The sequence below is a fragment of the Sceloporus occidentalis genome, unplaced genomic scaffold (genome assembly GCF_023333645.1).
Source record: "Sceloporus occidentalis isolate IW3139 unplaced genomic scaffold, rSceOcc1.0.p SCAF_1, whole genome shotgun sequence".
Classification (NCBI taxonomy): domain Eukaryota; kingdom Metazoa; phylum Chordata; class Lepidosauria; order Squamata; family Phrynosomatidae; genus Sceloporus; species Sceloporus occidentalis.
This window is the reverse complement of record NW_028316981.1, coordinates 170156853-170184167: the sequence shown is the minus strand read 5'-3', so window position 1 is coordinate 170184167 and position 27315 is coordinate 170156853. Positions and strand designations below refer to the sequence as shown.

The following is a 27315-nucleotide window of genomic DNA, read 5'->3' as shown; positions in this document are numbered from 1 at the left end:
CATCCCACCCAGATGCCATATCATTGGATGGCCACCCCTTTGATTGGCCACACAGTTGCACGCTATTACAAAGAATCAGAGCATCAGTGTACCAAGTGGTACATTGGCAAAGCACAATCATGGAGGCCTCCATACATGCCCCTCTCACCCCATGCCCCCCTGTTGGACTGCCCGGTTTGGGTATGTTGTAATCACATCAATTTGAGGTATTGCAGATTCCCTTTTGCTTTGCTGCACCCCATACTGGCATCAGGCTGTTTATACACAAGAGCAAAGATGCACTTTTCCCACACTAAGCTGGAGTATCCCGGCTTCTTTTTGCTCCGGTTTTCAACCTTGGAGTGCGGCTTCAGTCCAGTTTCCAGCCGCTTTGGAGGCATGTGTCATATAACACAAACACACACCACCACCTTCAAAGCAACTGGAATCTGCTTTATTTTGCCCGTCTGTTTCGCCCCATAGTGAGTCCCCTCAGCTTCTTTTTTCAGACACACACCTATTTTGGAAAATTGAGTGTTTTAAATGTTACACAGAGCAGGAAGGGCCCTGTAACACTTTAAAAGGCAAGCTTCTGGAAGCTGCTAGGGGAGTCGATTCATACGTTTTTAGCCAGCGAAAGGTGGTCTGGAGAGTCTAGAAGGGCTAAGAGCCACCAAAACAGCCTTGCCTACCCATGGCGTAGATGGTATCTTGCAAAGGATGGAGCTAGGCATCAAGGTAGATATCACTCGCTCTGCTCCACTGTCTGTTTCTCTAGTGAAGTGATTCCGACCTTTGTCCCACTAGTTCCATGGGGCACCAGCTGGCTCTTGCCAGCCCTATAGCTGTACAAATAGCTGTAAAATAAAATGTATTGGAAATCAAGTCTTTCCTGTTTGGAACTGACTCACCAGGCAGTGTTTTTTTAGTACCCAAGAGCAGTTCTGCCCCACTTGTATTTTTCAGAAAAACTTTACTATTTCCTCATTCAATCTTTTTATAGGGCAAAGTCATAAGGAACATCTATAGCTGAGATCCTTCCTATTGGGCTGGGTAAGATACATTGTCTTGACAAAATATTTTACAAGACAATTGGGTAAACCATTGCAAGCATATAAAATGCTTTGCCTACAGCTAAAATAGTCTACACAATCCTGTCTGCCCCACCCGAAAAGCATATGATGGCGCTGAAAGGTACATAAAAAGGTGAACCGAACAGCATGCTTTATAGACATGGCATGATAAGTGGAGAGCAGTGAGAGAGAAATGGCTGGCCTTCCTTATGGATAAAGACTTAAAGGCTCAATTCTATGGAATCCTGGGATTTGTAGTGGCACCAGAGCGCTTTGACACAGAAGGCTAAATGTCTTTAAAAAACAATTCCCAGAATTCCATAGCATGGAGCCAAGGCAGTTAAAGTGGTGGATTATTTCTGCACTGCAGATGCAACCAGAGAGAACTTGGAGAGAGATGTGTTGCAGTTTCTGCATATACATACATTGCATTCACATAGAAGTTACTAATATTTGGGTTGCAATGAGTAGCCTGTGTGATTTTGGCCTTCTCCATCCTGGAGTCCTTCAGCAGTGTAGACCAAAGTCAATGCCAGTTTAGGATGATGGGAGTTGAAATCCAACTCAGCTGGTGGGAGAAAGAGTGAGAAAGACTAGATTGCATTAATGGAGGGGTAGGGAACTGTCACAGGCAAGGGGTCTCCGTTGGTTCCTTGAGAGGTCTCTGGCAGCAGTTCAGTCCAAGAACTTGAGAAGGCCACACACCTCAATATTTTTTGCAATTTTTTTCCTCTGAAATAACCTCTAGGAGGGCTAGAGGAAATTGCACCGTGTTTTTAGCTTCTCTGGGTCATTTTAAGCTTAGGCAAGATCTTTTTCCAACAGGAAGTCAATGATTAATTACTTTAAAACTGCATAACATATTTTCTGCTTAACTGAGCACTGAGCAAGATATTTTTAAATCCTCTATCCTTGAGTGTAGATAGTTGGTGTCATCCTCTGAAAAGCCTTCCCCCATTTGCTGTCTTATATTCCTCTTGTGGTTGATAATACTGCATTTATGCACTTAATAACCCCAAATAAGTATTAGTTATTTTCCTTCAAAAACTACTGTTTTATTCATACACCGATATAATTGACTGTATGAGTTATAACCAATGTAATTAACTAACAGCACAATCTTATGCATTTCAGCTAGGAAGCAAGTCCCACTGTTTTCCATGTCACTCAGTGCCGGGTAAATGTATATCAGATTGCAACCTAAAACTAAGAGTAAGTACCCTATGCACTCTAATCTGGGAGTAAGGTACACTGAACAATGGGACTTACTGCACACTCCTGTGCATGTTAATAGTAAGCAAATGGTATTTGCATCCTGGCTAAACATAGCAATTACTGGATCTGCTCTATGAGTCTATGATTCTATGAAATATAAATACAACACAGCTTTGTGTACTGATGATCTGCTGTTATTTACCTCTAGACCAGAATCTTACCAGAGATGATAAAATTAATTGTTTTGGGTATGACTGCCAAGTCAGGCGCATCCCAGGTGCTGAGTTTTCAGAGCCAAAAACCGACACCTAGGGATTTTTGTTGTTGTTAACTGTTTTCGAGTCAAACCTGACTCATAGAGACCCTGCGGATGTAACACCTCCATGACTCCCTGTCCTCCACTGCTCTGCTTATGTCCTGCAAATTCATACCCCGACCCCCTTAATAGTTTATCCATCTAGCATGTGGTCTTCCTCTCTTTCTACATTCCTCCACCTTTCCTAGCATTATTGCCTTTTCCAGTGAGATGTGCCTTCTCATGATGTGGCCAAAGTATGACAGCCTCAGTTTAATCATTTTGGCTTCCAGGGAGAGTGCAAGCTTGATCTGTTCTAGGACTCATTTATTTGTCTTTTTGGTTGGTCTCTGGTAATGCCGTGGGGATGGTCCATGGTGGAGTCATTAAGCATCATCTGTAGTTGCTAAGAGCATGTCAGGCATTTAATGGAGAAGCATTTGAAATTTTGAGCCTTTGAGTTATGGGTTTTCTACTGAGAAATAGAATGTAATCTACCAAGCAATCTGAAGTAAATAAAAGCATTCAATATATGTCGAGAATGGCTTTGACATCAGTAAAGTGACTCAGGATATGGTTTCAGCTATCCTGTTTCTCTGATATCATTTCCTGGATTTGTTAATGTTTAAACAATACTCACCTGTCTCAGTTCCATAGACTGAACTGCTGCCAGAGACTTCCAGGAATCTGGGTGAAAAAGGATTTCTATAACCCATGGCTACTTGTGATATTTTCCTCTCCTCTCTTTCACACCTGGTCACCTTGTTGCTAACTGCTCTTGAGTCAACCTTTCACTTATAGTGGCCTTCATAATGAGAGACCTCCAAGCCACTCTTGTTACCAATTGCCCCACTCTCAGGTCTTTGCAGACTCAGGGCCGTAGCTTCCCTGGCTGCGGCTGCATCCACACTGCAGAAATAATTCAGTTTGACACCACTGGAACTGCCATAGCTCAATGCTATGGGATTCTGGGACTTGTAGCTTGTTGTGGTGCCAGAGCAGAGCTGTGATGCTACAACTACCATTCCCAGAATTCCATAGCATTGAGCCACAGTAGTTCTAGTGCTATCAAACTGAATTATTTCTGCAGTGTTGATGCAGCCTGAGTCTATTCCCTACAGTCTGGCTTTGCTCTTTTTCCGATTTCAAGCATTGTTGCCTTTTCCAGTGAGTCCTATCTTCTCATGCTATGTCCAAAGTATAGTAGTCTCAGTTTAGTCATTCTGATTTCTAGGAAGAATTCAGGCTTGATTTGCTCTGAGACCCATTGGTCATCCTACATGTGTGCCATTTACTTGTAGTGTAGAGCATGGAAGCTATACAAGTGGACAAATTCAGACTGAAGCCCAGAAACAAATGTGTACCTGCCATATCTAAGACTGTAGAAATCAGGCATAGTGGCTCTATCTAAATTAAATAAATTGTAAGCACATTAATTATTGTTGTTATTATATTTATTTATATGCTGTCTTTCTCCCAAAATTGAGTCTCGAGATGATGAGATGCAGCAGGTAGGTTTGCCACTGATTTTATTTTTACTGGTGAATGCTCTATGACCAGGGGAAACAATTCCCTGGCTGCATGAAACAATTTGACAAGTGTTAGCCCACAAATGTCAACATGATATGAATCATATATGAGGCTTATATAAATGAAAAAGCAGTTACTTACAGTAGTTCTTTATGTTCCCACTGAAACATACCGTTAAGTCCCAATAAGTGCAAAGAGGTTTATGCCAGACAGGTGATTCTGCTTTCTTATACTGTATATCTGTAGATGTGAAAGCTGTGAAGAAAACAGATAGGATGAAAACCAACTCATCTGAAATGTAATGCTGGAAGAGAGTTCTACAGATACCAAATGCTCCCAGAAAAGACACAGAAATGAGTCTGAGAGCTACTCAAGCCTGAACCCTTGGTAGAAATCAAAATGACTTAACTAAAGCTATTTAATTTGGACATCTCAGGAAACTGTATGACTTACTGGGCAAAGCAATGTCTTTGTTAATATTGACCATGTTTGTAATTGTGTTGTAATCATTTTCATTTGGGAGCCGCCTTGACTCACAGTCTTGGGGGAAAGGCAGAATATAATTAAAGTCAAATTAATAATGCTGAGAAACGCGAAAGACAGTAGGAAAAGAGAAAGACCATAATGCAGGTGCATTCACTCAGCCTAGGAAGCCATGGCTCGAGTTTGGAAGACTGGTGCAGGACTGTCAATAACATACGGCTAATTTAATTAGGATTTTAAAACAACAAATCTTTAGGCTTTTGGTTGTATTTTGGGTTCACCTTGTTGTAAGCTGTCTTGGGGCCCCTGTCAGGAGAAAGGCAGAATATTAATTAGATGGAATAACAGGGTCTCTTGGAGGTCTCTCATTCACAGGGTCACCGTAAATCAAAGCCAACTTGATCATTCATATCAGTAATATCTCAGAGAAACGGAATGTGTGGCCTACTAGTTGTTGGACTGCAGGTACCGCCATGTCCCTGTTGGGTATGTTGGCCAAGGATTATGGGAGCTGCAGTCCAGTTGAAGGGCTACACATTCCCCAGCCATGCTATATCTGCTTCCATAGGTATTAACTCTGTCCTATTGAACTCAGTAGAACTTCCATAGGTTTACATAAGACTGTACTGTGAGGTTATTATTTAGTATCCACTGAAGAACTGGCTATTATGACGATGATGATGAACCAGTTTTAGTGAATCTGATTATGAGAGCTTAGACGGATTTGGTGATTTTCTGTTTGCCCACTTCCCAATTTTAATCAGTTCTGATTATTTCTGGCTTATTGCTCTGACAACAAATCATAGCGTTCTCCTCTTCCTTCCTCTTTTTGTTTAAAGCTTTTGAAATTCAGATTTAGATAAGAAACCCGTTAAACAAATCATTTTAAAAAGTGGTAACCAGATAACTGATGTCATGTTATCGTTGGAACAAAAACCATAAAAGAAGTACATGGAAATACTAGACAAGAACAAATGCAGTCAGTCCTAACTTGGCTCACAGATCCCCCTCCTCTCCCCACAGGCATCATTAGTGTATTTAATCTGTTGCAGGAAAAACAGCGTCCTTTGACACTGTAAAGAGTAATACATTCATTATGGCACAAGATAGGCTTCATTTGCACTGCAGAAATAATCCACTTTCATGGCCGTGGCTGAATTCTATGGAAATTATGGGTACTGTAGTTTTTAGAGACATTTAGACTTCTCTGTCAGAATTTCCAAAATTCCATAGCACTGACCTATGGAAGTTAAAGTAGTGTCAAACTGGATTATTTCTGCAGTGCAGACGCAGCCTGCTTCGACAATAGTGTACTTCTAAAGCTTGGAATTGTTACTTTTTTGCACTATGGTTCACTCAAACCTCCAGCCAACTTGGCCTTTGAGTAAACTGGCTAGGAGGAGATCCAGGAGCTTAGTCCAAAATAAAAGTAAACTTTCTACGTTTGTGTTATCTTCAGATACACAGTATTGTCCAATACAGTAGGCTCTCTCTAGCCACAGTTTCTGCATCCACAGCTTGAAAATATTCAACAATTCCCCCCCCCCCCCACACACACAAAAGCAAACCTTGATTTTGCCATTTTATATAAGGGACACCTTTTTACTAGGCCATTATATATGGCAAGACTTGAGCATCCACAGATTTTGATATCCACGGGGGATTCTGGAACCAAACCACAGTGAAGACCAAGGGTCCATTGTGTTATTTTGTGTGTATACACCATAGAAAGCCAGTGTGGCATAGTGATTTTGAGTGTTGGACTGTGACTCTGGAGACCAGGGTTCAATTCCCCGCTCAGCCATGAAACCCATTGAGTGACGTTGGGCAAGTCACATGCTCACAGCCTCAAGGGAAGACGATGGCAAACCTCCTCTGAACAAATCTTGGCAAGAAATCCCATGATCATTTCATTTTAGGACTGGCATAAATTGGAAATGACTTGAAGGCAGGCTGAGATACCTTCCCTGTACTATCTTAACTAGCACACATACACACATATAAACATAAATCCACCAAACAATGATACCTTTATTGGCCAACCAAAATGCACAATATACTAGTTGCAAGTTTTTGAAGTTCCACTGGCTTCTTCATCAGGCAAGATGTTACAAACCATAGAGGAAGGAAAAAAATGGAGATGTTAGTAAGATGCCTGAATTTTGTTGTTTCTGTCCTTAGTTAAGAGGGTATCTTTAGCAGGCTGAAATACCCTCACCAGACCATCTTAACTAAAGACAGAAACAACAAAATGCAGGTATCTTATTAACATCTCGAATTTTTCTCCTGTTTGGTATCTAACGTGTTGCCTGATGAAGAAGCCAGTGGAGCTTTGAAGGCTTGCAACTAGTATATTGTGCATTTTGGTTGGCCAATAAAGGTATCACTGTTTGGTGGATATTTTGGATGATTCTAACTTTAGTGCTCAGCTGTATATTTTTACTCTTTAGCATCTTGTCCAGTTCTTGCATCACTGTCCTTCCCATTCCTAGGCATTTTCTGATTTTGTGGCTGCAGTCTCTGTTCTGGTCAATGTTTGATCCAAGGTATGGGGAGCCTTTAACTATTTCAATTTCTGCATTAACTAAGTTGAATGTATGAACACATTCATGGGTAGCTGTGTTGGCCATATAGCAAATCCAATAATGTAAAAAAAAACCCACCAAACAGTGATACCTTTTTTTAGGACAATCAAAAGGCACAATATACATGTTGCAAGCTTTCAAAGTTCCACTGGCTTCATCAGGTAAGATGTTATATAGGATAAAAGAAACTGAAGATATTAGTCATAAGCCTGCATTTTTCTGTTTCTGTCCTTAGTTAGAGAATATGGAGGGGTATCTCTTGCAGGCTGCTCCCTCCTCCTTTTGGCCATTAAACCTGCCTTTGCACTTTCATCTTTGACCTTTTTTAGTAATTGTTCCAGGTCTGTGGAGATTATTAGATGGGAGGGGAGCAAAGCCTGTCCTTATCTCGCCCATGCCTTGACAGCGATTGTGTGAAAAACATTCATACATTTGCCTGATCCTGTCATTAAACTGTCAGTGAAGTGGAATTGCATTAATGGGACAATTCCACTTCACGGACGGGACAATGACAGGATCAGTGTGACGTCATGTGAAAGCCTTTTGCACGAATGTGGTCAATTGCAGTTTAATGACGGGACACTGACAGGATAAGTGCAACGTTGTATGAAAATCTTCTCAGTCCAGACAAGAATGTTCTGTCCCCCGTCTGATAATCTCCTGTGATGTTTTCTCCTGGTAGTATGCTGTCATCCACATATCTTTGATTGTTGATGCTACTTCCTCTTATCTTCACTTCTCCTCCTCCTGAGGCTGTATCCGCACTGCAGAAATAATCCAGTTGGACAACACTTTAACCGCCTTAGCTCAGTGCTATGGAATTCTAGAAATTGTAGTTTATTGTGGCACCAGAGCTCTCTGACAGAGAAGGGTAGGTGTCTCACAAAACCACAGTTCCCAGAATGCCACAGCATTGAGCTGGAGCAGTTAAAGTGGTCTCAAACTGGGTTATTTCTGCGGTGCGGATGAAGTCTTGGTCTACCTCAGATAAAGGCATTTGAGGCTCCGCTTTGGTGCCAAAACAAACTACAGTTCCTAGAATTCCACAGCACTGAACCAGGGCAGTTAAAGCGGTATCAAACTGGGTTATTTCTGCAGTGCGGATGCAACCCTGCCAGCCTCTCGGGCAAGGCTGAGGATCTGGGCCGCAAGGCACCTCCCCGCTTTCCTCTGTCTCAGAGCTGCGCGCTTTGACCAATCAGGAGAGGGCTGGGGGATCTCTCAGCCAATGGGGTTGCGCAGGGGCCGGCTTAGAATGGAGGCATGCATTCCTGCTTCTGAATGCACTGTTATCTTGTCGAAAGGGAAAGCAGGGCGAGCAGCAAGGAGCGGAGTCTGTGGGTGCCTCTGACCCTGGGCCAGCCCTGGGCCCCAACGCTCCTTCCCTGCCTGGAGGGGCACCTGGAAGAAAGGTAATGCAAAGCCTATAGCCTATAGATCCCGCATCCTTCCCTACCAAAACCATCATTGAAGGGTCCCCAAGCCTTTATTTAAAAAATGACATTTTGGTTTCTCTTTTCCCATATCAAGGCTAACCTTTCTTCTTCCTGACAGCCCAGGCTTCAGAAAATGATATGTATGTAGTTTTTTATTCTTGAGTCCCTTTCTGGGAGAAAGGTGGCATAAAAAAACCTTGAAATAAAGAAATAAATGATGATGATTTAAAATGTAGATTGTTTTAATATGTATGCATGTTGTTTGTCGCATTAAACTGATGTGTATTTCAACTCATATGTTATAACTGGTGTTTTTGTCTGTGCGTTGTTGTTCCCCACCTCAATCCATGGGGAGAGGTGGGGGAGAAATAAATACTATTAATATTATTATTAACGCTAATAACTATTATTAATAACTATTATTATTAACATTAATAGTATTTATTTCTCACCCGCCTCTCCCCATGGATCAAGACGAGGAACAGCAATGAACAGATAAAACATCAGTTAAAACATAAAAGAGTTAAAATGAACATCAATTTAAAATGACAAACAACAATTAATAATAATAATAATAATATATACAAGGGGAAACCCCCTCCTTTTTGTTGCCTTTTCACAGCCTATTTGTTGCGATTATCCAGGGTGACCAGGTGTCCTCACCTCAAAGGAGGACAAAGCACCATAAAATGGAGGACATCTGATCTGAAGAGAATTGCAGGGCATAAGATAAAAACACTCATGTGAATATAAATTCATGCTTCTTAGGCCTGCTCAAAAGGGAGAACATTTTGGAATTCCTCCTGGATAGAAGGTTAGAAATGGAGGACCTGTCCTAGAAAAGGAGAATGTGTCTGGTCACACCAGAACCCAGGGGTCTTCCTTCTCTAAAATAGCCCTTTTTCCTTTCAGTTGCTGGTGTTCTTTCCAAGGGTGCATCTGCACTGTAGAAAATAATGCATCTTGGCTTCCTTTCTATCTGCCATGGCACCTCCATCTTTTAGAATTCCTGGGATTTGTAGTTTGGTGAGAGGCCCCAGCCCTCTTGAGCAGCTGAAGGCTTTACAAAAGTACGCATCCCAGGATCCCTACAGGACTTAAAATGGTGTCAAGTTGCATTATTGCTGCCCTCCTTAGATTTTGGCTGGGGAGTGTCTAGAAAAAGAAGGTGTGTGTAGGCAGAAACACCTGTTCTCAAGAGCTGGGTTTTCTCTCTTTTCCCCTGCTCCAGTTTCACCTTCCTTCTTTCCAGCAGCTGCCCCTATGACTGTCTAGTCAGCTGGAAGAGAGAGCCGAAGAGAGAGCACGTGATAGTCCTTTCAGTCACCACATTCTGGGAAAGCTGAGCTGCTGTGTGTAAGCATGTGTTAATCCACTTGCCTGTAGGCTCTCTGTCTAAGGGAGGAAAAAGGGACCCACTGGCCATATCTGCCCATGGTGGCCAGATGGCCTAACCAGCAAAGGAGAACAAGGCACCACAAAGAGTAAGACATCCGAAGAAAATGTTGGACGTGACTGAATAAAAGCTAAAAACATTCATGTAAATGTATATCCGTGTTTCCTAGTGATGCTCAAAATAGACATTTTGAAATTCCTCCTGGACAGAAGTAGAGGACATGTCCTAGAAAAGGAGGATATCTGGTCACCCTGTATTTGCATAACAGACCCATTACATTTGGGGACAGGGTGGATTTCTTGAGTGTATGGACCCAGAATATTCCCCCATCCCAATAACAAAGACAGCAACAACAACCCTGCCATCTGTTTTGTAGCAGTTCTGTGCAAAGGGATGTCCTAGCAGCTATTGAAATCTGAACATGTTGGGTTTTGGGTTTGTTTGTGTACCTGATTTCCAGCAATGCAATATACCAAGGCAAAGGCTTTTTGGTTCTCCTGAGCCATCATGCTGGACAGAGACCACTTATGGGCTGTGTAGTCTGCATCCTTGGTTTTTCACAGCAGATCATGCATATAAATAGTGCAAATAAATCAGGGATAGGAAATGGGCAGCCTTTCAGATGCTGTTGGACTGCAGCCCCCATCATCCCTCACCCATTGGCCATGCTGGCTGTGGCTGATGGAAACTGTAGTCTGACACTGCATGGAAAGTGGCCACCTGTTCCCCACCTTTGATAGAAAGAAAGTCTGCCTGATACCTCCTAGCAAGGTGTGAGAATATGGAATAGAGAAACAGGGGAGCCATCTGGACAAATTTAACATTAGAATTTGAGTGTGAACAGTACAGGATTCATGTCAGGGTCTTCATGTTCTGCCTGAAGTGTTTATTTTGGGTTGTCCTATTAAGCTGCCCCTGTTGTAAGACACACTATATTGTCTGCAGCTTTTCCTTCATTTCCTGGGACAGTAACAATGAAAGGGGCAGCCATATTGTTAAAGGACTGGCTTGAAAAAATGATATGTGGTTTGTGTGTGTATCTGTCTCTTGACTTATGGCAATACCATGAATTTCATGGGGTTTTCTTAGACAAGAAATACTCGTTTTGCTGTTTGTATCCTGCTTTATGTAACTGCATGGGGTTTGTTTGTAGAACTCAAAGAGGCCATAGCTTGTGAAGTCCAATAGGAATAGGAATGGTCTGCAGTAGGATAAATCCATCTATCATCTGCCACAAGGGTTGAAAAAGTGTTGTAAGCCGCTCCACTTCCTCTGGATTGTCAAAACCCAGGGCCAAGCCCAAACATTTTTCTGTCTGTGACGCACGAAATGGTAAGCCCTCCTCTTCATGTTAAAGAATGTAGTACCCTCTGAGTTACTTTGATGCTGGAAGCAGAAAATCCCACTAGTGCCACTCCCCACTCCCTGACAATATAAATACAAAAAAAACGTTGCTGCTTTTTTTAAAATGACACCGCAAATGTTTTTTAAATGACACACTCTCTGGAGCAGTCTCATGCTGCCTAAGAGTAGGGCCAGCCCTGTCAAAATACCTTAATTTGCTCTGGGTCACAGACTGGATCCATGTGGGAAGCTAAACGAGTTTATAGGAGACATCTCAGGGTAGGAGCAGGTATTGGTTTTGGTAGACAGCTAATGTAAATCTGCATTGTGGTATCTATGCGAAAGGTCAGGTTCAGAGATTGGAAAAATAATTTTGGGTTGTGATTCCCAGAATTCTCCAGCCAACATATATTCCAGAAAGTAATTTTTCCAGCCTCTTGTTAAACTGATGGCCTTGCTCGGGCTGTGACGCTATGTGGTCATAATGGAACAAGAAGTAGTATCTCTGAACACATGCATGAGACTACTTAGTTTTGAGCTGGTTTTCTTGGACATACAGTCTGTGTGTGTTTAAGCAGACTACAGTCCCTTGGGATTAGTGGAGCTCCCCCCCCCCCGAATAAGTAAATCTAGATCCCGTACCGACAGGCCAAAATAAAGCTGCTTCAGGTGCCTTTGGAGGTATGCTGTTTAAATTGCAGCTTCTGGCCTCATAAGATGTGTATGTCATTTTAACAGCATACCTCCAAAGGAACCTGAAGCAGCTTTATTTTGGCCTGTTTGTATGGGTCCTTAGTATTTCATCCCCAAACTGAAGAAACTCTTTGCCTCCAATTCTGACTTGGCATGGCTTTTCATTCTTACGCTGCTCATAGACATACAATGGGCCCTTGGTATCCGCTGGGGTTTGTTTCCAGGAGCTGTTGTATTTACAGGGACTTGAGCATCCACAGATTTTGTTATCCACAGGAAGGTCCTAGAAATAAACCTCAGCAGATAACAAGGACCCACTGTTTCTTTATCACTCTGCCTAGAGAGCTAGAATGGCGTCATGGTTGGACTGCAACTCTGGAGACCAGGATTTGATTCCCGACTCGGCCATGGGACCCACTGGGTGATGCTGGGCAAGTCACACTCTCTCAGCCTCCTCAGGAGAAGGCAATGGCAAACCCCCTCTGAACAAATCTTACCAAGAAAACCCCATGATAGGTTCACTTAGTGCTGGAAAGGACTTGAAGGCATACAACAATAACAACATGATTTTGAAAGGTCGTGGAGGCCATGAATAATTCTCATTAAGTGTCTTTTTAGTATAAAAATGGGGCTGGCTTCTCTCCCTTCCTTTCTTAGTGGTGGTGCTGAGGCCTGGTTCTTTTTGTGGGCCTGAGAAATGTCCTCTTGGTTGCTATGGGAACCTCTCCTGGTGATGTGCTCTGGCAGCCCCTCGCCTTGCAAAGCCTGGCGGCTGGGAAGGAGAAGCCATTTGGGGGTCCTGCCTTTCGCTAAAGATCCTTGGACCTGACCAGAGCACCTCCTTTTTAATAAGGGGCACTCTCCCTGTTTCAGGAGACAGAGCTACTCCGTAACTAGAGAGTGCAGTGTTTTTGTTGTCAGGTTTAAGGGAATTTGGGGGGGTTTCACAAAAACTGGCAGGGTGTTAGGTTGTCACTCCATTGCCCTGCTATAGAACTGAGGGAGAGGCCCCTTTGTTTCTCCTAATGGTTGGAACCAAAACTCACAGAATAACAACAACAACAACAACAACAACAGTGTTTATAATTCCCTTCACCAAAGGGCAGAACATCAAACATATAAAAACAGAGAGAAAACCACTCATTAAAAATGAGGTGCTCTGGTCAGGTCCAATAACAACAATAACAACAACAGCAATATTTATTTATAATGCTCTTTCTACCAAAGGATGAAATGTCAGACATATATAAACAGAGAGAACACCACTTATTAAAAACAAGATGCTCTGGTCAGGTCTAATAATAACAACAACAACAACTTGAAGTTGAATGCTGTCATGGCTGATATCCATAGTTTTTTGTGGGTTTTTCAGGCTATGTGGCCATGTTCTAGAAGAGTTTGTCTCAGACGTTTTGTCAACATCTGTGGCTGGCATCTTCAAAGAATGCATTCTCTGAAGATGCCAGCCACAGATGCTGACGAAATGTCAGGAAGAAATTCTTCTAGAACATGGCCACATAGCCTGAAAAACCCACAAAAACCTAACAACAGCAACGTTTATTTATAATGCTCTTTCCACCAAAGGGCAGAACATCAAGCATATAGAAACAGAGAGAACACCACTTATTAAAAACGAGGTTCTCTGGTCAGATCCAATAATAAAAACAACTATTAAAAATGAGATGCTCTGCTCAGGTCCATTAATAATAATAATAACAACCAGCAACAACAGCAACAACAACACTTATAAAAAATGAGGTACTCCAGTCAGGTTCAATAACAACAACAGCAGCAGCAACAACAACATTTATTTATAACAACTTTTCCACCAAAGTGTCGAACATCAAACATATACAGTCAAAAATGGACAATAAAACACAGTACTCTAATACTATATGGTAATACTATATGGCAGCATGTCCCATTCATGTGTGTAGTTCTGGAGGAGTGGGAGTAAAATGGGAGCATTGCTTCAAATAAAAATATTAGCCCCCCCCTCCCCACATGAACTTTTCCTTCAGTATCCAAATTTATAGCATAGCAGAGAGTGAGATGTTGAAATCATCCGCATGTAGAACTTGTATACATGCTCCTTTGCCACAAGCCATGCTGGCTCAACTAGGGTATGTGGGAGTTGAGGTCCAAAACTTCTGGAGGAGGGAATGCTCTTCACATTGTGAGGATCTCCATCAGGAAAGCTGTACTGGTTGTAGGGAAAATGTCCAGGGTGCTGGGTTTTTTTCATGGGGCATCTACCAGCCAGGTTGAGAATCAATGCAGGTTCCGGGGAAGAGAATCATAGAATCATAGAATCGTAGAGTTGGAAGAGACCACTAGGGCCATCCAGTCCAACCCCCTGCCATGCAGGAAATCCAAATCAAAGCATCCCTGACAGATGGCCATCCAGCCTCTGTTTAAAGACCTCCAAGGAAGGAGACTCTATCACCCTCCGAGGGAGTGCATTCCACTGTCGAACAGCCCTTACTGTCAGGAAGTTCCTCCTAATGTTGAGGTGGAATCTCTTTTGCTGTAGCTTGCATCCATTGTTCCGGGTTCTGTTCTCTGGAGCAGAAGAAAACAAGATTGTTCCCTCCTCAATATGACATCCCTTCAAATATTTAAACAGGGCTATCATATCACCTCTTAACCTTCTTTTCTCCAGGCTAAACATCCCCAACTCCCTAAGTCGTTCCTCATAGGGCATGGTTTCCAGACCCTTCACCATTTTTGTCGCCCTCCTTTGGACACGCTGCAGTTTCTCAATGTCCTTTCTGAATTGTGGCGCCCAGAACTGGACACAATATTCTAGGTGGGGCCTGAAGAAGGGTGAATGTGGGATGTATTTTCCTCCAGAAGTGTTTGTGCTATTTTTTTTTTTTTTTTTGCCAAAACAAATGGCAAAAGGGGATCCATACTTGCATAAAGTTTTCACATGATGGTTGCCAGGTCAGGACTATCTCTGGTCAAAGCCTGAGACCTAGGGAAGACAGAGATGTGCCCTGACGATGGAGTTTATCACATGGAAGGAATTTCTCTTAATTTCGAATGAAAAGAAAGTGGGGTCAGAATGCATTCACGTGAATTCGCTAGTTCAGCGAATTTACGTGAATTTGAATTGTGTTTGAACTGACTTCTCATTGCCCGAAAATAGCTTGCCATTGCCCGAAATTGTGTGTGGTAGTCTATCACGCAATAATGTTAAACCCCATGATTGCGTTTAGATTGCCATTGGATTATACTTCCAATATCCCTTGTTCGATAAACTCCGATGTCATTTAGCATGATGCCTTCAGCTTCATCCACAGTTATGCAGAGTATACCATTCAAATCAGAAATACCAAGTTTAACAAGTGAGGAAAATATACTTGCACACACTTTCCAGGGCAGTGTTCTTGATCTGAGATACCTCCCTCTCTCCTGAGGGCAGAAGAGGGTTCAAGCCCTGAGATCTGGGAATCCCATTAATAATTTATATGTATGTAAACATATGTACACATTTAATAGTAGTTACTGTAATATGTGTGTGTGTTGTGTGCATTCAAGTAGTTTCTGATTTATGGCAACCCTAAGACAATCCTATCATGGGGGTTTCTTGGCAAGATTTGTTCAAACGTGGTTTGCCATTGCCTTCTCCTGAGGCTGAGAGCATGTGACTTGTCCAAGGTTTTATGGCTGAGTAGGAAATTGAACCCTGGTCATACAGCGTAGTACAACACTTATACTATACCATACCGTACAATTAATGCAGTGTGGAGGACTTTGAACTGGGTGAGTTGTGTGCTGTTCAGATGCTAAGTAGAAGTAGGCACTTCAAAGGCCTCTCATTCCTCTCCTTTCTTAGGGTTCCTTGTTTCTAAGCTGAGATTCAAATAATAGACCTAGAATGGGGAATTCTGGCCTTCTAGCTGGTGCTATAACTCCTTTACAATTGGCCACTCTGGCTATGGGAAAGGGAAAGCCTAGATGGGAGATGTAGGTCTGTGAAGGGCCAAGGGTTCTCCAGACTTGAAACAGAATAATACAGTGTGTGTATTGTGTGCCTTCAAGTCATTTCTGACTTATGGGCCCTGTGCAGACCGGCCATAAAGGCTGGCCTAGTGTTGGGGTCAGGGCATGGTGTCTACATGATGCATGCCCCAACTCCACCCCTAGGGCACTGTGATGCCATGCACTGCTCCACAGGGCATGTGGCATCATGGTGCTCCTCTGGTGCTGCGTCCACATGACGCAGCACCTTAAAGCTGTGGCGCCACGGCTATTTGCCCTTTGCAGGGCGCAAAAAGGAGCTGCTTTTTGCAGGTCCTTTTTGCGCCCTGCAAAGGTGAGATCGATGCTGCAGCGTTTGGTTAACTTGGGCCTGTGCAATCATCAATTCAAAAATTTGTGCAAGGATTGCCTTGAACCAAATGTATGACAAAACTCAGAAAATCTATGTAACACAGAGGTGCATTACTCTGAAAGTACTTAGCTGTCTCCTCATATTAGCTGCTTTCAGTGAGCTTAAGCTCTGGAAAGTGAAATCAGTAAAAGATCATGTAAAATCTACCACAGGGCAAGAAAGATTTAATTATTTTATAATACTATTGGTAAAAAACTTTGCTTGCTGGGTAATTTTTTTGACAATTTAATAGATGTGCTTGTCAAAATGTGAGAAAGGAAAAAAGTCTTTCAAGTTGGTTATCTTTTGAAATTTTGGGTGATTCTTGCCTGTTGCAAGAGGGAGGGAACTTACTGGTCCTCCTATAGAAGGGAATTCCCCAGCCTGGGAGCCATCACTGAGAAAGATCTTTGTGGATATTAATGAATTAATCATCATTAAAAGGCTACATAGTAGACTGTTAAATGCATTGATTATGCTGATATTCCATGTGCTGCAACACTAATTGGGTTGGATCCGTACTTACACATACTTAGAATAGCATTGAAATCAATGGGATATAAGCCGTTGCAGTTAATGTGTCTCAGTTATCTCACTGGTTCTACTTAAGCATGGCTAATTCTGCATCCAACTCTATATTATCTACTCTACTGGAAACACTGGGGTGCAAGTGGAAGGTTGCTCTGGATCCCCCAAATTCTGTTTTCTTGTAATGGTTTTTGTTCTTTTTTCATATCCTATTGAGAACTTCTCTGATGGGAACTGTTAAGCTCAAAGATAATATGTAAATATATGAAGCCAATTTATGGAATCTAAGCCTGAAAAAGAAAACAGGAAAATAAGAGTTTCCCACTGGTTTACGAACACCTGCCTAGAAGTGTAGCTATATATAATCAGTAGCATCCTGTTGTTCTTTGTCTGTTTTTTGTTCTGTTCTGCAATGATCATAGGTAAAGAAAAATAACATACAGTGGTTTGAATTCGAGGTTGCTCTTCCAGATTTTTGCTCTTGGTTGCCATTTGCAGCCCTCTTATTTATAAACCTGATTGTATAAATGATAATTTATATTTTTCCTATAACTATCCTCCACCTTAGTATGTATCCCCTAGTGTACTTGAAGTTTCCATTGTGCTAGCAAGCGCCTGCCTTTCTTGCCCTCGAGGGCCTCTGTTTTTGCCAACTCATTGGGCAATTAGTTCTGTAAATCTTGTGGGACTGAGGGATTAATTAACAAACACTTTGATCTAATTAATAATGGATGGAATTGGGTTTTAGCTGCTGCTACTGCTACCACCTATCAAGCAATTAGCCGCAATAGGATCTAACATGCAATGTATCCACCATAGGGTGAACCCCCGTCTCAGGTAGCAGGTGATGAGAGGCAGGGAGTGGTGGCAAAGCGTTAGAGGACAGAGCTGTGTGTACCATGCAGCCCGCTCTGTGACCTCTAAGAGAGCTTGGCTGGCTGCCCTCAAGTGTGTCGTGGAGGATGCCGTGTCAGCACTTCTGTGCTGAAATAAGCTTCACTCTGCCAGTCCGGGAAGCTTCTGCACATGAGGAGTGTTTAGGGATGCCATAACCCGGCTGCAGGCGTGCCAAACCCGCTTTTGGGGTTGCTGGCACGGTCACGGTCCGGTTTCATGCCAAAAGCGGGTCTGCCCCGCCTGCAGCCACTTCTGCCCCCGCACACGCCTTCCTTATGGCCGCGGCTGCTCATGCAGCCGGCCGGCCACCCACTTCCGCGTCGGCCTCCTCCTCCTCTGCCTCCTCCTTCTCCTCCGCCCCCTGCGCGCTCCCTCTGGCCACCAGCCACCCTTCTCCAGCCTCCTCCTCCCCCAGCACATCCCCCTGGCCTGCAGGGCTGTGCGCGGCTGGCTGGCTGGCTGGCTGGCTGGCCGGCCACCCACCTCCTGCTCTGCCTCCTCCGTGACCGCGCCGAGCAGTTGCCCAGGCGCAGCTGGCGGAAGCGCGCAATTGGCCCACTTGCCTGCCTGGGCCCTGGCCGCACGCCGGCCTCAAAAGGGAGCTGGTCCCTTTAAGGAGGCAGAGCCTCAGAAGGGGAGGAGGAGGCGGAGCCGCAGGTAGGGCTAATGAGGAGGACTTCCTCCTCCTGAGTCTGGGGCTGACAGCCCACCCCTTCTCCAGGCTGGAGCCTGTGAGAGCTGGCAGGGGGCGGGGCTGTCCCAGCCCCAGTCTGCCCCCATTGGCCAGCCAGGCTCAGGAGGAGGAGCTCCTCCTCTGTTGGGCCGGGCTGCAGCCAGAAAGGGCCCCTTCCTTTGCCCTTTTTTGGCACCCAGGAGGAGGAGGAGGAGGAGGTGATTGGCCATGCTTTTTATTTTTAAAGTGCATTTTTCCCAAGTGCCTTTTCTGTGTGTTTTTGGTGCTTGTAATGCTAACAAGTCTCCCTTGTTTTGTCAATGATAGTGTGGTGATGATGATGCAATAAGCCTCTGAAATATGCAAGAGGCCATGTTAAGTAAAGCCATGTGAAATGCTCAAATGTGCTGTTGTGTGTGTTTTGGAATGGAGGGGGGTGATTTGGCCAGAAAGAGGAGTACATTTCTGCCATCTGTCCTCCATTTTGATCATGCCTAAGAAACATGCATTTATATTAACATTTTTTAAAAAATCATCAAATTTTTTCACATGTCCTCCATTTTTTAAAAGTGTCCTACATTTGAAACTTTTGTCCTACATTTGTCCCGGTTTTGAGGTCTTCATTTATGGCAACCCTAGGAGTGTTGCCATGTTGCCTGTTGCCTTGAGCAGCTAAATATCTTAGGCCAGGCTTGATCCACCTACTCTCTTCTGTTTTGTGGTGTGGGAACCCATCCCTATTTTCCATGTCATTTCTGTCTTTAGTACCAAATTTCTGTTAAAGAAGTAAGGCCAAAGAACACATCTCCATTAACTGTGGTATACCTGCATTTCCAGAGAGGCTTAAAGAGGTGTGCATGCACTGAGGGGTGAGGAGAAAGCCTGGGATTTTTAGATCCGGTTGAAATAAATGAGATGCTGAAATTGATTTGGAATTAACAGGGAATACATTTCCAGATAAAAGTTGTAACCACTACATTTTTATGTTCAGGAGACTTGAGCTAATCATAGTCCTGCTTTCTCCATAGAAGGAATAGAGCTGTGTCTCCTTTCCCATGTATTTCTGTGCCCTCTCATGTAAAGAAAATTAATCATAGGACCAGGCCTAAACCATTTTGCTGCCCAAGAAGAACAAAATGGCAGTGTATGTCTTTCTTACAAATACAGAATCACAGTGGATGGACAGTTGAATTTCACTTTCACACTGGTGCCAGAAAAGCATCTTTTATCACCTGTAAAGGTGGATCACCTTTAAAGCAAGTACAGGCTATGTGGTATGCAGTTCTCTGTCTTCCAACAGAGAAATGCCTAGGGAATTAGCAGGAAAGTTTGGTGAGCTGCTGTTCCCTCCCCAAAACATCTCTGCCTGAGGAAATAGCCCTGCTTTGTGTAAAGGTAAGGCCAGCCCTATACATCTTTGCAGATAGCCTTGCCAGTCTCTCTGCTCTGGGCAACAAGAAAATGGAACACAAGCAGTGTAGTCTTGCAGGTAGCCTTGCTAGTCTCTCTGGACAACAAGAAAATGGAAAATAAGCAGTGTAGTCTTGCAGGTAGCCTTGCCAGCCTCTCTGGGCAGCAAGAAAATGGATAATAAGCGGTGTAGTCCTTTGCATGTTTACTTAGATGGGACTTAATCCCAGGCAACAATGTCTAGGACTGTAGCCTTAGTTGAAGAATTCACCTGTGGTATTTAATTTTTACCACTACTCTTCATGATAAATCTTTAAGTTGTGTTAGAACCCAGTCAATGCTATGAAAAGAAGCAAAGCCTCTAGTATTACTGAAGCTAAGATGACCTGATCATTCTGTTGGATGGAAGGCTTCTGGGAGCAACGTATAGCACTAAATTTTGTCTTTGTGCTCCCAGTTTGTCTAGTGATTGCAATGTCTCCTGTCAAAGCTGCTCACTCTTACCCTACTTTGTCCCCACTACAGACCATGTGAACCAGCCCTCATCTTGCAGTCCTCCACCCCAGACAGCCAGGTGGCATGGGGATCCTTAGCTCCAAAACCTCCTTCTTGGCTTTCCACTTGGGCCTCTTTGCTGGCTTCCTCAGCACCTTCTACCTTGTGGGTAACCTAATGTGGGAAGGGCCTCCACGCCCTGGCACCCAGTCACCTCATGCTTCCAAGGATCCAGAGTGGATTATGGATAGATCAGCTCTCTTCAGTGTCTCACACCCACACCTGGACGGTAAGGACTAGAAGGGAAGGCAGAAAGTAATGGAGCAGAGGCATATTGCTTCTTCCCAGAATGTGTTGGACTACAGCTCCTATCAGTTCTGGCCACCGTAGACAGTGGTGAGGATGGTGGGAATTGCAGTCCAACAATATCTGGAGGCCTTCACAATTCCCATCCTGGAAATAGAGAATTCTGACCCTCAAGTAGGGGGTCGGTTTTGCAGTTGTTTCACTTTGACCAACAACAATAACAGCAACAACAGATTGCCTGCATATATTTATATTACTGCCTAGGTGAGTGGGTGACTGCAGGGCTGGTGGGAAGGGGAGTGGGCTCCATGTCCTCAAAACTCCTCAGTTGAACCAGTTAATATTGGGCATCCTCAAACAGCTGTTGCAGTTCAGCAGTTGGCCCAAGTAATCAGTTTTTGGTAAGATTTCTGTGGGCAGGTGAATGAGAGAACTTTCTGTTTTCTCACAGTTAAAACCTTCCCACACATCTGAAGCTAGTGTGGCTGGAAAAAGCCCTAACCTAGCTTTCTCCATTACAGACTCAGAGCTTAGAGGTAACACCTTACAGGTAATGATGATATCTGTCACACATTACATTTTGTAAACATATGCAACAACTGGCAGTTTCTTTATTTTGGTTTTTTTTTTTAATGTGGCAGATAACATACTCATTCAGATTTAATTTTTTGGAAATAACATTTGTTACTTTGAAAATGTTATTTGGGAAAGCTTCTGGGCCACATTAAATTTTTAGTGATTTTAGAAATTAATTAAAAATAAATAAAAGGTGACATATTACTAACACATCTTTATTAAAATAATAAGTAATGCAGTACTTTTTTTTAAAAAAAGATCAATATCCAAACCTAGGAGATTTTTTAAAAATAAAACACTCCAAAATTTAGGCACGATAGTTTACAGTATGTAAATCAGTTCTTGAAAGAATACAACCATTTCAATCTCATTTCCCAGTTTGAACCAGTCAAGCATTTGCTGCTCTAAGAAGAGAAATGGCTGCATTCACAATTGACCTGGAAATGCACCTCAGCACTATAGTGGTCCTTTCTGGCAAAAGTAAAATGGAGGGAGTAATGTATCCCACCCGCCACCTGGGTCAGGATGATTTTATGTCACAGTTTGTAATTTAAACTGACCAGAGAACTTTGATTACCAGGTGGTCTAGAACCTGAATAAGTAAACAACTATAGTTTAGATAGGTAGGCCTTTGTGCTGTGTAGTGACTGAAAACAAATGGCTATGGAACAAGTGAAGTTCTTAAATATTAACTTTTGGTGTATATGAGCCACAATCCCTAGAGCTGGGGAGACCTGTTGTGGAAAACAATAGTAATCTTGTGGTTTCTTCTTTAGGAGAGGAGAGCAGCGTGGCGGACATGTTGTATGACAAGGTGCGGATTCTGTGTTGGGTGATGACAGGCCCCAAAAACTTGGAGACAAAGGCCCGCCATGTCAAGGCCACCTGGTCCCGTCACTGCAATGTGGTCCTTTTCATGAGCTCAGTGAAAGACGACAACTTCCCCACTGTAGGGCTGGAGACCAAGGAAGGCCGAGACCAGCTCTATTGGAAGACCATCCGGGCTTTCCATTATGTGCACAAGCACCACCTGGAGCAGGCTGACTGGTTCCTGAAGGCTGACGATGACACCTTTGTGGTGGTGGACAATCTCCGGTGGCTCCTCTCCAACTACACCCCTGACAGACCCATTTATTTTGGCAAGCGCTTCCGGCCCTTTGCCAAACAAGGCTACATGAGTGGGGGTGCTGGCTATGTTCTCAGCAAAGAGGCCCTGCATCGCTTTGTAGCGGGCTTTGAGTCCAAGGTGTGCAGCCACACTACCTCTGTGGAGGACCTCGCTCTGGGTCAGTGCATGGAGAAAATGGGTGTGGAGGCTGGGGACTCGCGGGACTCTGAGGGAAGGGAGACATTCCACCCTTTTGTGCCAGAATCACATCTGACAGAGAAGTTCTCCAAAAGCTTTTGGTACTGGAACTATTGCTATTATCCTATTGTGGAGGTAAGTAACCATATCCTGCCTCTGACTTTTCCTCTATAGAGATGGGGACAGCAGCCTTTTAAGGGTCTCTGGCAAAGAAGGTATTTTCCCATTATTTTCTACTTGTGGAGATGATGGGATTGAATGTGGGAACTTCTGCATCAAGAACACATGCAGTACCACTGAATTGTGGGACTTAAAACATAATTGACTGATGCTGGCTGGGGGGGTGTCTTTCGTGAAGAAACAGTTCCCAAAATTTATAGCTGGGCATTCTGGGAGCTGTAGCCCAAAAAGGGAACTTTGGTCTGCCTTAATAGCTTAACCCATTTTAGTTTTTTTTCTGATATGAGCAGAGATGTAAAAGACATGTCTCCTTTCTAGACCCATTTCAAACCGGCTTTCGGGCGGGTTACGGGGTTGAGACTGCCATGGTCGCCTTGGTCGATGACCTCCGTCTGAGCATCGACAGGGGAAGCGTGTCCCTGTTGGTGCTCTTGGACATCTCAGCGGCTTTCGATACCATAGACCATGGTATCCTTCTGGAGCGCCTGGAGGAGGTGGGGATTGGGGGCACTGTGCTTCAGTGGTTCCGGTCCTACCTCACTGGGAGGTTCCAGATGGTGCAGCTGGGAGACGTGTGCTCCGACAAGAGACCCCTAACATCTGGGGTCCCTCAAGGGGCCATTCTGTCTCCCATGCTTTTCAACATCTACATGAAACTGCTGGGAGAGATCATCCGGAGACATGGGGCGTGGGGTTATCAGTACGCTGATGACACCCAAATAATTTTCTCTATGTCTCTGACTGATGCAGTGACCGGGGATGGCATCTCTCCTCTCGTGGCCTGTCTGGAGTCGGTAATGGGCTGGATGAGGGAAAACAGGCTCAGCTTGAATCCAGAGAAAACGGAAGTACTCGCGATAGGTTCTCCTGGCCCAGGGATGGCGGTGGTTCCACCTGTCCTGAACGGGAGCACACTCCCCGTGAAGGACTCTGTACGCAGTCTGGGGGTGCTCCTTGACTCGTCGCTCCACCTTACATCTCAGGTGGATGCGACGGTCAGGAGCACCTGTTATCAGCTTCGGCTGATACGCCAGCTGCGTCCCTACCTGAGCCGGGGGGACCTAGAAACAGTAGTACACGCTCTGGTAACCTCTCGGTTGGATTTCTGCAATGCGCTCTACATGGAGCAACCCTTGTACCATACCCGGAAGCTGCAATTAGTGCAGAATATGGCAGCGAGACTGGTCACTAATACACCTAGGACCAGTCATATAACACCGGTCTTAAAGGACCTACATTGGCTGCCTATTCGCTTCCGGGCGCAATACAAGGTGTTGGTTATAACCTATAAAGCCCTAAATGGCTTGGGCCCAGAGTACTTGAAGGACCGCCTCTCTCTGTACAATCCGCCCCGCACGCTCAGATCCAGCAGGCAGCAGCTACTAAAAGTTCCAGAGGCTAGATTGAACAACACCACCAAAAGGGCCTTTTCGACCTCGGCCCCCATCCTCTGGAACGCGCTGCCTACCGAGCTCTGTTCAGCAACCTCCCTGGCCCAATTCAAGAAGGAGCTAAAGACGCTTCTCTTTAGGCAGGCTTATCCCTAAGCCTCTGCCTTGTGAGCCCTTCCCCCCTCTGTTAAGTCCCTGTTAAGTCTCTTTGTTAGTTCCCCTGTTAGCCATTGGTGAGTCATCTGTGATTTGGCACAGACTATTTTTACTGTATTGATGGTTTTAATATGTTGTTTTAATAATTGTATGGATGTCTGCTGTGAACCGCCCTGATGTTTCGAAGGGCGGTATACAAATAAAGTTTATTTATTTATTTATTTATTTATTTTCTTTGAGTCTTGCCTTCTCTGTTTCTATGTGCTGGGCCTGAGATGCAAGCAAACCGAAATAAGCAACTGAAGGACATAAAAAGGAAGGACTCTTGACATACCCTCTGTCCCCCTTTCTACAGTTTTGATTTTCTGCTCTGTGAACATAACATGAGGAGCTAAGAGCCATTTGAGTGGAGGGGCCCAACAATTAATGCCTCTTTTCAAGTGTCCCTGGTGTTCCTGTTCATGAGAGGAGCCATAGCCTGGATTCATTCCATACAGCCCTTCTGTTTCCTTTACACTGTGGGAAAGAGCTTAGCTGTAACAATTCCTACCTTAGAAATAATACCACAAATAGAACCTTCTTGTCATCTTCATAGTATGAGACATTATCTCACAGTATGAGACATAATCTACTAAATAAAGAACCAGCATGGTGTAGTGGTTTGAGTGTTGAACCCTACGAGACCTGGGTTCGAATCCCCACTTGGCCCTAGAAAAACTCTGGGTGATCTTGGACAAGTCAGTTTCCCAGCTTCAGAAGACAGTAAGGACAAATCCTCTCTGAACAAATTCTGCCAAGAAAACCCTGGGATAGGGTCATCGTAGGGTCACCATAAGTCAAAAATGAAATCTCACAAATTCTCCACTAGCCCTCATGAACTGCCCCCCAGTAAATTCAATACCCCCTCCTCAAAGTGTTGCTGTTGTTGCTGCAATCATTTACTCTTATTACCACAATATAGATTATGTATGATATCTTTTGGGCCTACCAAAAGACACAACAAGCTGTACAGGTTTTTGAGGTCTTGAGATATCTTCATCAAGCAAAATGGTTCCCAAAAAAGTAGAGGAAAAGGAAAAGGAGCAGGAAACTTGAGGTTTATAGTCATTGTCTCTGAGAGGTAATGAGGAGGAAGGGTGAGCAGATTCCTCAAATGAGGCTCACCAGGTTGTTGTGATTGCAGTAGATTTCTCCCATAACAGTCCCTAAGCTTTCTGAGGACAAAAAGGAAAAGACATGACATATCTTCATTTAAATGCATTTACATTTAAATGTGTTTAATTATTTAAAATGAAGATAATTTTTTTAAAAAATGGTTTTAAAATGCCCTTTTGAGTTCATTCTCTTTTAGTGAAAGTTCATTTTTAAAATCCCGGCTTGCAAGTGCAGTTGAGGCGGCTGTCCCATCCCTAGTAGTGCATCCAATCTAGTCAGTCTGCACATGGAGGAATTCAGCACCACATGACTTCTTCCTCCAACTTATTTTCAGTGGCTGAGGAGGATGGAGATAGGATGTGGGACAGTCAGGCAACCAGCCAGCGCTATTCCTTCTATTGTCTGCAGGAAGGAAAAGGCATAGCTCTGGACTTCCCAGAGGCCCTGCAGAGGTCCAGAAAGCTGGCATGATCTTGCTGTGAATAGTTGCAGGAATGGAGCCAGCTGACTGACTGGCTTCTGTCCCTCATCTGTTCCTGACCATGGAGAGTGGTGCCCATCCAGAAAGCAAGTAGGCTGAGCATTCAGGGAAGAGATGCGTCTGACAGCACTTTGTGATCCACCAGTTGGATGAGGATCTTTATCAAAGTGAAGCCATTGGTTCAAGCAGCAGATGCTGGAAAGTGGCTGAAAGATGTTAGAGGAGAGATCGGTGTGCTATAAAGCTGCACACAGCTCTCTCCTCCAACATCTTTTGGCCACCTTCCAACATCTTTTGCTTCATTTTGGGTTCACTTTCACCTAGGTTTGCTTGCTACAGCAGAGGACACTGTCCCATTGTCAGTGCTGAAGTTGACAATCCAGCTGGCTTTTGTACATGGAAAAGGAGCGGGGTGCTATCTTCGTATTCACTTCTGGCAACAAAATGTCTAGGTCCAACCTGGAGTATAGAAGTCACATCTCTGAGTAGATGCCTCAGCTCTGCTTCACACAAATACAAACGTGTCTCCTTGTCCACTAACAACCTGAGCTCTTTCACATCTTTACTCTGAGATAAATCCCAATGATTTTAACGAGTCTAACTCCCAGGTACGATCTGAGGAAGTAGAACAAGTCCATAAAATCTTATGCTACAACTTCTTTCGCAGTTATTTTTAAGATGCTACAAGATCCCTATGCATACTGATGTTCCCAAATAACTTTACGCATAAGAATGTTAGCAAAAGCACCATGGTGGAAATGTAGCCAAAACTACAGTCTACTCTTTCATAGGTTAATATTGACCGTGTGTGTGTGTGTGTGTGTGTGTGTGTATGAATTTGTTGAGTTGAGCTGAGTATTTTAGGAGCTGATTTGCATTTCCCTCTTTTCTAATATGTATCTCATGGCAATAACAATTTACTTTGACGGGAGGTAGTGAGGCGGGGTTTACTGTTCCTTCAAGGAGCCCATGGTAGCCCTCTGTTATCCTCATAATAATTTTGTGGGGGTAGGGTAAACTGAGTGTCTAGTCCAGTTAAAGTCATCACATTAGAATAATAATTTAAACAGTGCAAATCATTGAAAACATCTAACAGTTAAAATTAAAGCATACCTCCATAAGAAACCTCCCTGCTAATAATTACACATTAAAAACCTGCTTGAACATAAAACTCTGCTCACTGGAAAAAGGAGAGAAGAGAGGGAGCCAGCCTAGCCTCCCACAGAAGGGAGTTCCAGAAAGCAATGGAGACTCTTGGTGCAAGAGTAATATCTTGTTTCCTCTGGTGGAATCTCTGAAGCTATGCTACCAGATTAATATGGCTTTCTGAAATGAATTCCCAGTGCATTTGCCA

General features: G+C 43.8%; 1 protein-coding gene across 7 annotated transcripts in view; it reads left to right on the top strand.

Annotated features, from left to right (window-relative positions):
• Window positions 1-8420: 8420 nt before the first annotated feature.
• LOC149322717 (glycoprotein-N-acetylgalactosamine 3-beta-galactosyltransferase 1-B-like) overlaps window positions 8421-27315 on the top strand; it is a 28462-nt gene continuing 9567 nt past the window's right edge. Inside the window, exons 1-4 of one of the 7 annotated variants that reach the window (XM_089481968.1) lie at window positions 8421-8572; window positions 9852-10080; window positions 20441-20699; window positions 22069-22733. In XM_089481968.1, coding sequence (XP_089338094.1) covers window positions 20495-20699; window positions 22069-22733 — 870 coding nt within the window. In that variant the 5' untranslated portion in view covers window positions 8421-8572; window positions 9852-10080; window positions 20441-20494. Of the gene's footprint in view, window positions 8573-9827; window positions 10081-14808; window positions 14839-19056; window positions 19901-20440; window positions 20700-22068; window positions 22734-27315 lie in introns of those variants that run through there. The other 6 variants (XM_089481960.1, XM_089481957.1, XM_089481952.1 and 3 more) reach the window with 6 other exon arrangements.